This window comes from Benincasa hispida, chromosome 11 (assembly GCF_027475165.1).
Source record: "Benincasa hispida cultivar pf3 chromosome 11, pf3_genome.v1.1, whole genome shotgun sequence".
Lineage (NCBI taxonomy): Eukaryota > Viridiplantae > Streptophyta > Magnoliopsida > Cucurbitales > Cucurbitaceae > Benincasa > Benincasa hispida.
The window spans coordinates 28,751,186-28,765,301 of record NC_143488.1 but is presented as its reverse complement, the minus strand read 5'-3'; the positions used below and the strand labels follow the sequence as shown (position 1 = coordinate 28,765,301).

Genomic DNA, 14,116 nt, shown 5'->3' with positions numbered 1-14,116 from the left:
AGATTCGATTTTCCCACGCTATGTATTATCTAAAAAAAATCTCACACGTACCAAATCAACTTTAAATCTGCCACGACTAAGGATGATAGATAGTTTAGATTTCCAATATCTGCCACGACTAAGGATGATAGATGGTTTAGATTTCCAATTCAAATCTTACTATGGGTGTATACTTTTTATTGTGTTTTTTTAGTTAACGATATGCGGTCTGAATGATTGAAACTTCTAATCTTTTGGTAAAGAATATAAATTTTTAAGTCAATTGAATTAGGCTCACGTTGATAGCTTTGATTATGTTCCTCTAAAATTATATAGGAAATTTGCAATGAATGACAAATCCAAAATATATAACTAGGGGTGTGCCTTCAACATAGAGAAAATTATAGATATGACAAAATTCTCAAATTTAAATTTTTGTTTGCTTCGTATTCCAATTTTACCCTTTTAACAAACCCACGATTTTTGGTATATCAGTCAACTAATATACTACATTTAAAATATATAAGTTGTGTATTTTTTTCACTAATTTGTATACTTTTTGTATTTTTTGTTTGCAGCAACATAAGTTATTATTCACTTTAATTTTTGTATTTGCTACAATTTTTTTTATCCCTTGTGTAGTTTTTATCCTTTTTTAAATGATGTTGTATCTTTCATTTTTAAGTATAAATGTATAATAGGCCCAAGAGATTCAAACTAAAGCTCACTAACACTCAGCTTAGTATACTAATTTTGACAATTTGGCCATGATTGGAATAACTAGAGAAAAAGTGTTTTTCAAAAAAATCATTTTTATGATTTCTTTTAAAACACTTAAATAACTAATCATTTTCAATCGTGTATCAATAGTATATAAAGTGTATCTAGTGTTTATCAATAGTATCTCAAGTGTTTATCAATAGTGTATCATATATATACTGGTAGTGTATCAAGTATATGAAGTGTATTAAAGATATCAAGTGTATATCTAAATCTGGGTTATGGGCCTAATTTTTTAAATTTATTTGGTCAAATTTGTAAGAAGTGCAATTATATATGGGTGCAATTGGTTAGTTTTATTTCATTAAGCAATACGTGTACAACAAAAGGTTGTCTATTACATATTGGCCATGTCATCAATGTCCCTCAATCTCAAAAACCATATCCCAGGCACTTTTAGTAATTTCAATAACATTTTAAGCCAAATAATCCAAAAATGACGATAAATTTAAAGTTACTTCTAATACGTTACAAAATAATTTTGACTATTTATTATTATTTTGGTTATATGCATTCTCAACCATACACAATCTTTGTTGTTTATATCTTTTTAGAACAATAAAAGTATTGAAATTTGAACCATAAACTTTATTATCATACATATTTGTATATCAATTGAAATTTACATGATTATTTATTAAATTTGAATCTATAAAATTATCTAAAATATATTTTTTAAAGTAATTACTCAAATCCGTCGTAATTAAGTTATGATAATCCATGAATTAAGAATGGATAATTAATTGTCTTCATAAAGCTTTGGAAATTCATTTCGAATTAAAAAGGGAAAAAAAAGGGAAAAGAAAGCAAGTAATCCAAAAAAATAATAATAATAAAAAAAGAAATCACTGTTAAATGAAAATTATGAAATCAAAATTATGGAGACCACAATAAACCGAGTGTTATTGATATCCACACTTTTGACTTTACCACCAACCATAATAATTTGGATTTCATTATCTTCATGATATCCTCACTTTTCTCACCAAACAAAAAAGAGTAAATACTACCACACAAAAAAAAAAAAAACAAACAAATTACGTATATAGCAAAAAATATACATAAAAAAATATATTTGTAAATCTGGCAACGGTTTCTCAAATTACAATGTAACAAAAAAAAAAAATCAAATCTGATTTTTTTTAATATTCCAATTTTACTCTAATTTTTGTACCGATGGGTATATTTGATATATTAGTAAATTGATATAGCATGAATTGTTTTTGTTCTTATTCGATTAGTTTAATTTCGATTAATCTAAGTTTTGACTTTAGTCTTCGTATCTTTTCAAAATTTATGTCTTAATTGTATTAATTGTTTCAACTAATATGACAAATATAAAATATATTAGTAATTTGTTTTATTTTCGGAATTTTTGGATTTTGATAGCATGTAAGTTACATTTAGTTTGGTATAACAATTATAGAATAAATTAATATACTTCATTTTTCATAGACGAGTCTTGATATATCATATCCAAAGAGAAAGGGAAGCATATCAATGATATTATTGACATAGCGATATGAATTATATCATTTAAAATAATATACTTAAAGTATAATATTGGTATTTCAATTTTATATCAGTACTAATACAAAATGCATTTCAAATATATCATTAATGTATCAATAGTATTTCATCGTTCTTTCAAAATAAAATACTAAATATTATATTGGTATATCAATAGTTTATTAGCACTCATTCAAAATTCATTTAAAATTTAACACTTGGTGTAGCAATAGTATATTAGTTCTCATTAAAAAATCATTTCAAGTATATCATTGATGTATCAATAATATGTTAGCACCTATTTTAACTTCATTTCAAGTATAGCATTGGTATATCAATTGTATATAAACTATATCCATTCTAAGTTAAATTTCAAGTATAATATCGGTATATTAGTAGTAAATATATCAACATTAGTTCAAAATTCATTTAAAGTATAAGATTGGTGTATTGTTAGTATATCAATACTCATTCAAAATTCAATTTTAAGTGTAACATTGATGTGTATTAATAATTTATCAACATATATTTAAAAATGATTACCAATATGAATTAAACTATTATAAATTTATGACGAAATAATCTTCTAAAACAAACAAATAAGAATTCAAATTAAGTGGGTGAATAATAACAAAAAATATTAGATATTATTTTCATTTGTTATTGATTTACAAGTATAATAAAAAAAACTATTAATAGTGTTAGTATATCCCTAAACTTTGAGGTTGTATCAATTTAAACTCTAAACTAATGATGGTATCAATTTAAACCCTGAATTTTGGTGTTGTATCTTTAGACCTCAAACTAATAATTATATCAATTAAAACCTTGAAATTTCATAAGTATATCAATTTAAACCTTAAACTTTCTTAAGTATATCAATTTAAATCTTAAACTTTCATAAGTATATCAATTTAAACCCTAAACTTTCATAAATATATCTAAACAAAATATAGTAAAACATAATAGAAGGTTTAAATTGATAAACTTTTGAAAGTTCAAGGGTTAAATTTATACACTTAAGAAAGTTTAAGGTTTAAATTGATATAATTATTAGTTCGAATTTAAATTGATACAACCCAAAATTTAGGGGTGTAAATTGATATTTACCCTAATTTTAATTATTTCAAAATAAAGATAGTCATAAAATAATCCACGAACGAAAAAAGAGAAAATAATATTTTTTTTTTTTAAATGATCAAATTTGAATATTGTTAAAGTAGTTAGGTTAGGTGTTGCATTATAAATCACATCGGTAATGCAACATGGATTAAAACAATAATAATAAAAAATAATAGATACTCTAATACATCAACCAATCTTTTTAACTTGAGACCCGAAATAAATTTAAGGTAGTTGCAATGAGTAGTACTTTTAAGATAAATAATTAAGTGTATAATATTTTTAAAGAGTTGCAAAAATATAGCAAAATCTATCGGTGATAGGCTATATTGCTGATCGATTCTTATTAGCGATATAGCCTACCATCGATAGACTCCGAGAGTTAGATTTAAATTCTACTGTAATTATAAATTATTTTTTATTGTGCTATATTTGCTAATATTTTAGGGTTGATTGCTATATTTACAACTGTCCCTAAAATTAAATGTTAAATTATAAATTTAGTTTTTTTCTTGTTAGCTTGTGTTTTATTTGATCTACGAACCTCAAAAATGATGTAATACACCTTCTTTATCTTTGAATTTTGAGTCTAATATGACCCTAAGTTTAAATATGTATATTAGGATCGTTCAATTTTGTATATTATATCTAGTAGGTGGGTGAATTAAAAAAATATGTAAACTAAGTAAAGGTCATATTAATAATTTAAAGACTTATTGAACACAAAATTGAAAGTTTAATAATTTGATAGGCACTGTTTAAGTAATCAATTAATACAAAATTGAAAGTTCAGAAACTTATTAGACATTTTTTATTTTTTAAATTATAAGATCAAATAAACACATACCACTAGACTTGACTTAACTAATACACTAAATGTATCTATTTGGTCCTTGAAGTATTCAATAGAACTTCAAACTTTTAATTTTGTGTCAACTAAGTCACTAAACAATAAAAAGTATGTAACAAATTTGTAAACTTTCAAGTTTATGTCTATTGACTTTCTAAACTTTAAAGTGTCTAATAGAACTTTTTACTTTCAATTTTGTGTCTGATAGATCAAACTTTTTAAATCTATATCTAATAGATCTTTGATCTAGTTGTTATATATGTAAATGTTAGTGTTTAACCCATATATCTACAAAACATAAAATTGAAATTTTAGGTTCTATTCGATATAAAATTCAGTTTTATATCTCATATATCACTTATCAATTATTTTTTTTAAAAAAAATTAAATATATTGGGGATCTATCAAATACAAAACTAAAAGTTTAGATACTATTAGTCACACAATTTTAAATTTATGGACTTATTAGGTACAAAATAAAAATCTTGTAGTCTATTAGACACTCTTAGAAATTTAGGAACCAATTGGTTGTTTAGGGAGTTGAATTGGTTATTATAGTAAATAATTATTCTATGGTTATAATAGTTTGTAGGTTACAATAATAGATGTTTTGGATGTAAACTATTTTAGTTTGTGTTAAATAGTCTTCGTTTAGTATATAGACTATTTTAGTTTGGGTTGTAAATGAGGAAAGAGAATGGTTACAAAATAGTAAACACGGTAGTAATAAAGATTTCAAATAATTTTATCATAGCTATGAGTTATAATAATTGGAAACCTCAACTATTATAATGGGAGACCAAACATTAAGTGGACTACAAAGAGTTGTTTGAGGCAAAGAGCGGAGTTGTGAAATTTAGAAGAATTGTGAACTCTTAGAGCCCACAGTGTAATGAGTTAATATGACATAAAGAGGGTATTTGGCTCACAACATGAGTTGAGTTGAGTTGGTATATATATCAACTCAATGTTTGACCCACCAACTTTAAATGTTGGTGGAATTAAGTTGGTATATTTTAGAACTCACCATAACTCTCTTGTCTTCCAATGTTTTCAATGGCTCCACCTATCGGCCACTATCGCTACCACACTCTGAGAACCAACTCTAGGCTCTGGCAACTACCTCTAATAACAACTTCGACAACTAATTGCGGGCTCCAACAACCACCTCTGACAACAACTCTGATGACCACCTTCGTGCGATAAACTCTGATGATCAACTTCAACAACCACCTTCGTAGGCTCCGAAAATCACCTCCGGCTATAAACTAGGACAAAAATCATCTTTGATGACTATCTTCGAGCGAGCAACTTTGATGACCAATTCCGAGCTTCAAAACAACCTTCGTCGACAAAATTCAGGCAATCAATTCCAATACCACTTTCATGCAACTAACTTCAAGCCCCAACAACCACCTTCAACCACAAACTTTAGCGAAAATCATATTCGATAATCAACTTCGACAACCACCTTCGTGCGACCAATTCTAATGACCAACTTCGTAAAATGATGAAAACCTTAAGGCACAGCGGAAGTCAAAATACAGAACCATTTCGTTTTTTCAAATGAGCATTTATAAACAAAACAATTGTGCATTGGAATAAAAAGTAATATCGATATGCAATTCCCAAAAAGACTAATTATATAGGGGAAGAAACCCTACCTTGCAAACTTTTTGACAATTCTATAGAATTTCTCTATTGAATTGGGATTGGGCACCACCACTTAGAAACCTTCCTATTTTTGCAGGGAATTGAGGCTATATAGAAGTGTGAGATTCCCTTTTTTGGAATTTGCAAATATCACAAAACGGTTTTTCTTTTTCTTTTTTCACCAGAAGCAAAAAAACACACATGGAGACCTTAAAAGCCTTATACTTCCTCTGCAAAACAAAATCGTAGAGAGAGAAAAACGTGGGATTGATCTCACGTTTTCTTTGGTAACTTCCCTAAAATGGGGAGTTAATTTGTTTAATTTTAATTAAACTAAATTAAATAAAATTTAATTAAACTAAATTAAATTTATTAATTAAATTATATTTAATTAAATGATTATTTAAATCATATTTAAATGATTTCATCTCAGATAACCTATAGTTTTAATGTGCAGCTAAAGTACATTAAATTTAACCTATAGTTTTGATTTAATCAATTTAATTAAATTCAAAATTAAATTATATTATATTATATTAAATAATTAATTAATTTTTCAATTAATTAATCATCCCATTAAATATCACATATTTAATTTAATTTCCCATTTGAATCATATTAAAAAATATTTCTCTCATTTAATCTATAATTTTAATGCTTATCCAATGCACACTATTTTTAACATATAGTTTTCAATATGAATCTTATTCATATTAGATTAATATTTGAGTTCCTTTCATATATTTCATTCTCTCATTTATTAATTTTGACTCATATCCAAAATTAATAATAAAGTCTAAAATTAAACTTTATATTAAAAAGTATCAACATATATTAAAAAAATTTCAATTATGAATTTAAACATTTCAAATTCAATTTAATGACAAATTATCTCAATACCCTTTACAAGTTCGGAAGGGGACCTAAGAAGCTTCAACGACATGAGATTAATTGGCTAAACTCATTAACTAAATTAATCAATATTCGTTAACTGTGGGTACACTCCACTAAAGACCCACAGTTGCATTCTTCTCGCTACAGACATGTTTCTGTGTCCATGGATATAGACTAATAACAACATGTTAGTCCTTCACGAGTGTTCATAACACCAGCTGGGTCAAATTATCGTTTTACCCCTGGATTACCTCTACCTCCTTAAGTACTAATGCTCCTCTAATGAACAACCTATTTATGGTCCAACCATTAAATAGAAACCCCTCTTGGGCCAATGAGAGGGTAGAACCTTTTGTTTAAGTCTTGAAGACACCACTTAAAGGAACACTCATCTACTTACCCTAAAGTCGGGAAGGAGTAAAATCCATCTTGTATAATTATGTTTCCAGCTACCTACTCGGTCTTATCCCAAAATGGTAGGCATATTGAGTCGATGAACTAGCCACTCTCACCCATACAAATCAAAGGACAATCCCTTGTGAACACGAGTTCATAATATACTCAGGAGTAAGACTAAGTTGCCTAGGTCATCCTATTGAAATAGAAACCTAACTAGTCAACGGAGTTACATGTAGTGGTTAATATTTCGCAATCCGATCTTGTGCAAACTTATTGCACATGATACCCTCACTCGCGTGTCTCCTACACGAATGCATTGGATCACTGTGTTTGTATCAAATACAAAGTGGGTTGTGTCCACAGTATTATCGAATAAGGTACCCAATTTTATCCCTATACTATAGACCCTTTAGGTTGTATCTTGAACATTGATCTCTATATGTCTCTACATACAGTCCAAGACTCATAAGACAATCTAGGATGTTAGTTTATTGGATTTTAGAGTTAATAAGACAAAATTAAATAAAACATCAGTAACACTTATTGATAAAAATATCAATAACTATTTATTAATGACGGTCATTTAATTACATTCACTATCTACGAGTTTTAGGGCATAAAACCCAACACTCTGGACATCGAAACCACCTCTAATGACAAACTCCGACTACCAACTTCAATACCACCTTCATGTGACCAACTTCAAACGCCAACAACCACCTCCAACTACAAACTCTAACGATTTTTTTTTTTTTTTTTTTTTTATAATCAACTTCGACACCCAATTTCAACTATTATAAGATTGATGATGGTTACATAGTATGTTGTAGGGTTGTTGATTATATAAATAATAGTATTTTGTCTAGATTAAGTGCAATATTTATAAGTAGAAGTTTGTAAAATATGTTTTTTTTCATAATTAAATTCACCTATCAAATGAGTATTAATAATATTTGGAAAAGTATGTATGTAGTTAAATAGTATTTAACACATAACAAAAAAAAAAAATCATAAAATGGAGATTTTTTTTTTCTGGAACATTTTCTGGCAATAAATAGTGAAAAAATAGAGATTTGTTATCTGATGATTCTCCAAAATTCATGGAGGAGATTCAATTAAAATACAAAGTAACAATAGGAAGAAGACGAAAAAGAAAAAGAAAAAGATGATGAAATTCATGGAGAAAAATTAAAGTTTTAATTTCTCTTTATTTTCTATTTTATTTAATTATATTCTCGTAAGAAATGTAGTGAATTAATTATTATTCATTAAAAAAAAAAGAAATAAATAAAAACTTTAAAAATTAAAGAAACAAAAATTGTAATGCAATCTATATTTTTTTTAACCCAAAGATGAATAAAAATATTGAATAAAAAAGTTTCAAAACAAAAAATAGATCATAAAAACATATTATTTAAAGGTAAAAAAATACACCAAATACTCCAAATATATGCACTCAACTTCGTATCCCAAACACAAATATATAAACTCCACATATATATGAATTTTATAGGCATATGAAATTCAAACATCATATTTTAACTCAGCGCTCCAAACAATTCCAAAATGAATGTTTTTTAGTCGTAAAATCTCTCTGTGAACGAAACAAAAATTAGAGTTCACAATTCTACAGTTCCATATCCCTGCTTCTCAAACTTCTTGGCCAAAAATCTTCTAAAAGCTCACTCCACACCGAGGGAAGTTAAGGACACAAATGCTCAAAGGTATACAAAATTGAAAATAAATCTTAATAATTTTATTTTATTTTATTTTTTTAAAAAAGTGGAAATAATTTTTCAGAACACTCCAAGTAGCTCGGAAGCCACTAATTTTCTTGTTTCCAAAATAATAATAATAATAATAAATAGAAGAAGAAGAAGCCACTAAAATCTCGAGACAAGGAACGTTGGCCTTCAAAGAGAGAGTGGGGGAAAATCATTTGGTACGAAAAAAAAAATGGGAAAGGTATTTTTGTGGGGAATCTTCCATGGAAGTACGCACAGCATTGAGCGGTGTAGCGCAACAGAATCCATTCATACTCTCAATCCGACCTTCCATTTTCATTTTTCTTTATTAAAATCCTTTTCTACTTTCAACTCCCTGCTTTGAATTCCTTTGTTTTTTCTTGTTTTTTTAATCAAGAAACACATTCTTGTAAGCAAAGCAATCGCCCAAAATCCCAACTTCCCTCCCTCTCTCTCCCTTCTCTTCCTTTTCCTCCTCCCCTCGCCGGTGACTCGCCACCCTTTTCGACGGAGCTCCGACGAAGCCTGCACTTGATCGTTTTCACCCTCCACAACTTCTCTTAACTCTTCCATAACTGGTGGGCATCTATCTGTAATTTGTTGCTTACCCTCTTTTAATTTCTTCGTTTTCGAGACTTCTCTTATGTATGACTCGATCATATCTCGAAACCCTAGTTTTTCGTTTTCTCCTCGCGATTCCCTTTTGCCCCTTCTCTTTGATTTCTTTTGTCTCTGATCCATGATGCTTAATTTTGCATTTTTCCGACTCGAAAAATTATAATTACTCTGCTGCTTCTCACCAAGCTAAGATAATTTCTTGGAGGGTAGTTCGTCGTTTTTTGTGGACCCTTTGGGTTGTTTCATGGATATGTTCGTTTATTCCACCAGTTTTGTATTTTATCCTGCTCTTTTGTGTATGTGGTAGTAAATAGTTTGAAGTATATTACTTTCTTGCAGCTCTACGTCTATATGTTGCTTCAGAATCTTGGGACGTTGATTTGTTAAGTGACATGCATGCTTGAGAATTTGATTCTTCCTTTTCAGTAAAAAAATTTCAGTGACCACTTTTATTTTTCCTGGATTTACCTTTGTTTGAAGTGAAATGAACTTTGCATTACGAAATAATAGATTCAAATTACATCATGTTTGTTTACGATATTATTGGGAATTGTTTTTTGTGAATCAGTAGTTAAAACGTTTGTACGACAGTCATGGCTGCTATTTGTATGTTTGATTATGGGGTAGGATGAAATATTAGAGAAAAGTTTTGGATGAAAATCATCACTTTAGAGATGGTTTACTACTATTTTAAATCTGGTGATGCACATATATACCCTGAATTATGTTTTTAAAAATTGCTGCTTATGCTGTCTTAGACTCCAGGTTGTCGACCAACATGCTCAAATCAACAGAAGAACTAGGTGAAAATGCTACTGGCGGGCATGAAACAAGTGAGAACAATGAATACGTAAGGCTAGTCATTGCTAATGAAGCAAGTCCTTTGGAATTGGAGATTCTACGGCCTCAAGACAAATCGGAAAACGTATTTTCCTTGAAGTGGTGGATCAAAGTCTCTCTATGGTCCATTATTAGTATCGTATTTCTTCTTGCTTTCTTCAAGTGGGGAGTTCCATTTCTTTTTGAGAAGGTAATTCCCCTTAATTACATAACCATTTTTTCCGTTTGTTATCTTTCAGCTGAACTGCAGTTTTAACCTATCCCTGTTATTATTATTATTATTGTTATTATTATTATTTTCATTTCTGCTGCTCATAATGCATGATATACTTGCAAACTTATGCAACTAAGTTCGATTGAATTGGGAATAGCCATATCTGCAACTTGATATTTATAATCATAATCATATTTGCAAATCTTAATGTCGGTTTGTGATAAGAGCATTCTTACTGGAAAGAGAGTAATTAGCATTTGATTCCATTAGCTGTAAAGTATCAAATCATCTTAAAGAATGCAAACTTGTAGAGCTAATTTTAATCTCCCTTGGCTTTTGGAGAGTGGAAGGATGAGGTCAAGGTCTTTTCCCCTCTTAAACATCTTTCTTTGTTCTACCTAATGTTTCTCATCTAAAAAGAAACGTGATATTACATGAATGGCTTTCTACACCCAGATTGGCCGAAAACCAGTTGTTGCTTCCAACCTACTGTTGATACAGCATCATTTTGATTTGAATAAAAAATAGTAATTAAGAGTGGTAAAATCTGCCTATAGTACATTGTTGAAGAGGAATTTGGGGTTGGGGGTTCTTTTAGTATTATTTGTAGGCACAGAATTAATATACTTTGAAATGGGACATCATCATGATTATTGTGAGTATTATTGGGAGAACTTCAGTACCTGTTCTACAGAGGCTTCTAGATCTCAAACTATTCTGATTGCAAATGCATGACCAAAATTATGTGATAAAGCAAAAAATCTAATGCAGAGAAACAATGATCAGCCAAGTGGTATATTATTATGAATTATGAATAAACCTACTGTATGATTTTGTTCACTTGTCCAGAATATAAATGACCTTTTTATGGTGTTTTCAGCATGTTCTGATTTGAGAGTGTTATATTGAATTTCTCTCTCCATCGTCTGCTCTTCCTATTATTTATTTGACGTCTATTTTTGCTCCTTGAGTTCATTTCAGGTCATCATCCCAATTATGAAGTGGGAGGCTACTGCCTTTGGTCGACCTATGCTTGCACTAATGCTTGTTGCTTCTCTGGCATTATTTCCCGTATTTTTTATTCCCTCTGGCCCTTCAATGTGGTTGGCTGGGATGATTTTTGGCTATGGCCTTGGGTTCGTTATAATAATGGTTGGAACAACTATTGGGATGGTCCTGCCATATTTAATTGGATTATTTTTCCGTGATCGAATTCATGTAAGACATCTATCAGTCTTAAAAAGAAAAATTATGCTGGTGGACAACTGGACTGGATCCATACTTTATAATCTTTCATTGGTCCCCTGACCTCTGTTTATTCTTTATTGTACAGCAATGGTTAATGAGATGGCCTCAAAAAGCCGAAATGCTCAGACTTGCTGGGGAAGGGAGCTGGTTTCGTCAGTTTCAAGTTGTTGCACTCTTTAGGGTTTCACCATTTCCGTACACTATTTTTAATTATGCAATTGTGGTAACAAGTATGAGGTTTTGGCCCTACTTGTGCGGGTCAATTGCTGGAATGATACCAGAGGCTTTCATTTACATTTACAGGTTTCTTTCTTAGTTCCTTGAATGACTTACCCAAGAATGGAAGAAGAGAAGTTAATATGTTTGCATGCATATTCATATAGAATAAGCCATTATTTTTATATTTACAAAGATTGTGTATCCGTCATACCATATGAAACTAGAATGTATCTCAAATTTTTTGTCACGGTGGGATGTTTTCATCATTAAAGAAAAAAAGAACTGTGAACAATGTTAATGTTGTCGTTCATCTAGTGTTAAAATTTCCACTGTCATATACTTGTGTGGATTCTGGCAAATAAATGTAATCTTGTTTTGCATAATCAGATACTTATTTCCCTAGTGTTCTTTGCACTCGTTAATGTATGCTAAATATATCAGCTTTACTTTTATGCAGTGGTCGGCTAATGAGGACACTAGCAGATGTACAATATGGAAAGCATCACCTGACAACTGTTGAGATTGTGTATAACGTGATCTCCTTCATCATCGCGATCATCACTATTATTATTTTCACTGTTTATGCAAAAAGGATGCTGAACAACCTTCAAATGGCAGAAGATGATAGGAAGTATTCTGTCTCCCTCCCTGGCAGTTTTGAGGTGGAGAATCTTTCACATGAAAGGTACAAGTAGTTTGGTTTACTATCTAGATTGCCATGTTGGTGGACTCACTTGGATTAGATGTAGGTTAGTTTCTGCAAAATTAACAATTAACCCGAGTATTCTGAACACTTCTACTGAATTTAGTTGTAAAGGCTTTCAGGCTCTCAGGCTTAAATTTTATTTGTCCTACAAACTGTTTTCCTCCGTTCCTTTTTCCATCCCCAACCAGTCCTTGGAATGTGGGAGAAAAGGGTTCATGTAATGGAAATGGGTTCGTGTGAGTGGTTGATTTTGAGAGGAAAGGGGGGGCGGGGGGAGATGCTGGGAATGAATAATACGATAGCTGTTGGCTGACTTTGAAATTGTGTAATAGATGAATTTGTAATTTCAGCACTTGAGATCATTTCTTCATGGGGTGTGAACCTTTTCTAGATCTGAAGTATGGGGTGGGGGGTTGTCATTAGACCTTAGAAGAACTCACGTTCTCTCTGCAAAGAATAAGAAACAGAGTAAAGTTCTTGTAAAGAGGAATAGAATCACCTTTAATTGTTAATACGCAGTGAACTTTGATGACAAAATAAGTGAGATAAAAGTAAAACTTACAGGCTTCTTCTAAGACTAGGAACAACTTAAGATTTACAGTTATACCAGGTATTCTTATGAACCTTCAAATTTAGGAGGCCAATAATTACTATTAGAACTATGTGCAATTTGATATAGAGTTCGATTGAGAAACTAGAGAAGTTGCAAGTCTAGCAAAATGACAATGTGAAGATTCGTTCGTCATCTATGTTCGTTATATATGATCCTGACTTAGAAGATGGGGTGTGCAGATCTCCGATCAATGTGATGAAAGAAGATAGAGCTGTAGAAGAAGTCGTTGCTGAGATTACCCACAAAATAAGAGTTGCTGGAATACTTGATAAAGTGGAAAGAGCTCCCAAACCAACAGATCAGTTTAGAGGGTGATGAAGGGAATGCCTAGAGGTTTTTTTAGTCGGAAGATTGATCTTGTTTATGTTGCATCAATCAGCGAGGATTTCAACTAACTAGGGTGGATATTGGGGCTTCTATAGTACATTATTTACGTATGGCCACAAGCTCAAGACGCCCTCCCTCATGTATTGATGCAATGTAATTTAACTTTTAGTTTGTATATAGTTTTTGAGCGACTTCTCCTCACTTTGCACGTCTTCGCTTATTGTAGGCGAATGACCACGGAATCTACCATAACCAATTGCCCTTACCTATAATGTCGTTCGATTGCTATCAAAATTCTATTTTCCCTTGCCTGAAGTTTTTCCCATTTTTAAGATTGCATACGATGTGCTGACAATGAGGTGGTTGCTGTCTAAGTACATATACGGATACGAGACATATA

General features: G+C 30.4%; 1 protein-coding gene across 2 annotated transcripts; it reads left to right on the top strand.

The window, feature by feature from the left end:
• Positions 1-9,022: 9,022 nt before the first annotated feature.
• On the top strand, positions 9,023-14,031 carry LOC120091961 (SNARE associated Golgi protein family). 2 transcript variants are annotated; one of them, XM_039050142.2, is made up of 6 exons: positions 9,023-9,509; positions 10,308-10,579; positions 11,585-11,821; positions 11,937-12,154; positions 12,528-12,755; positions 13,569-14,031. In XM_039050142.2, the coding sequence occupies exons 2-6, from the start codon at positions 10,328-10,330 to the stop codon at positions 13,702-13,704; spliced, it is 1,071 nt and encodes a 356-aa protein (XP_038906070.1). In that variant the 5' UTR covers positions 9,023-9,509; positions 10,308-10,327; the 3' UTR covers positions 13,705-14,031. The 2 variants fall into 2 exon arrangements, with proteins under 2 accessions (XP_038906070.1, XP_038906071.1); XM_039050143.2 differs by having other exon boundaries at positions 9,069-9,509; positions 10,315-10,579.
• The last annotated feature ends 85 nt before the right edge of the window (positions 14,032-14,116 follow it).

Bases quoted from the DNA above. Each gene is read 5' to 3' on its own strand.
- LOC120091961 (XM_039050142.2), top strand. From the start codon at position 10,328: ATGCTCAAATCAACAGAAGAACTAGGTGAAAATGCTACTGGCGGGCAT. The intron at 12,155-12,527 runs GTTTCTTTCTTA...ACTTTTATGCAG, and splicing joins GCTTTCATTTACATTTACAG to TGGTCGGCTAATGAGGACAC. The intron at 12,756-13,568 runs GTACAAGTAGTT...TGGGGTGTGCAG, and splicing joins GAGAATCTTTCACATGAAAG to ATCTCCGATCAATGTGATGA.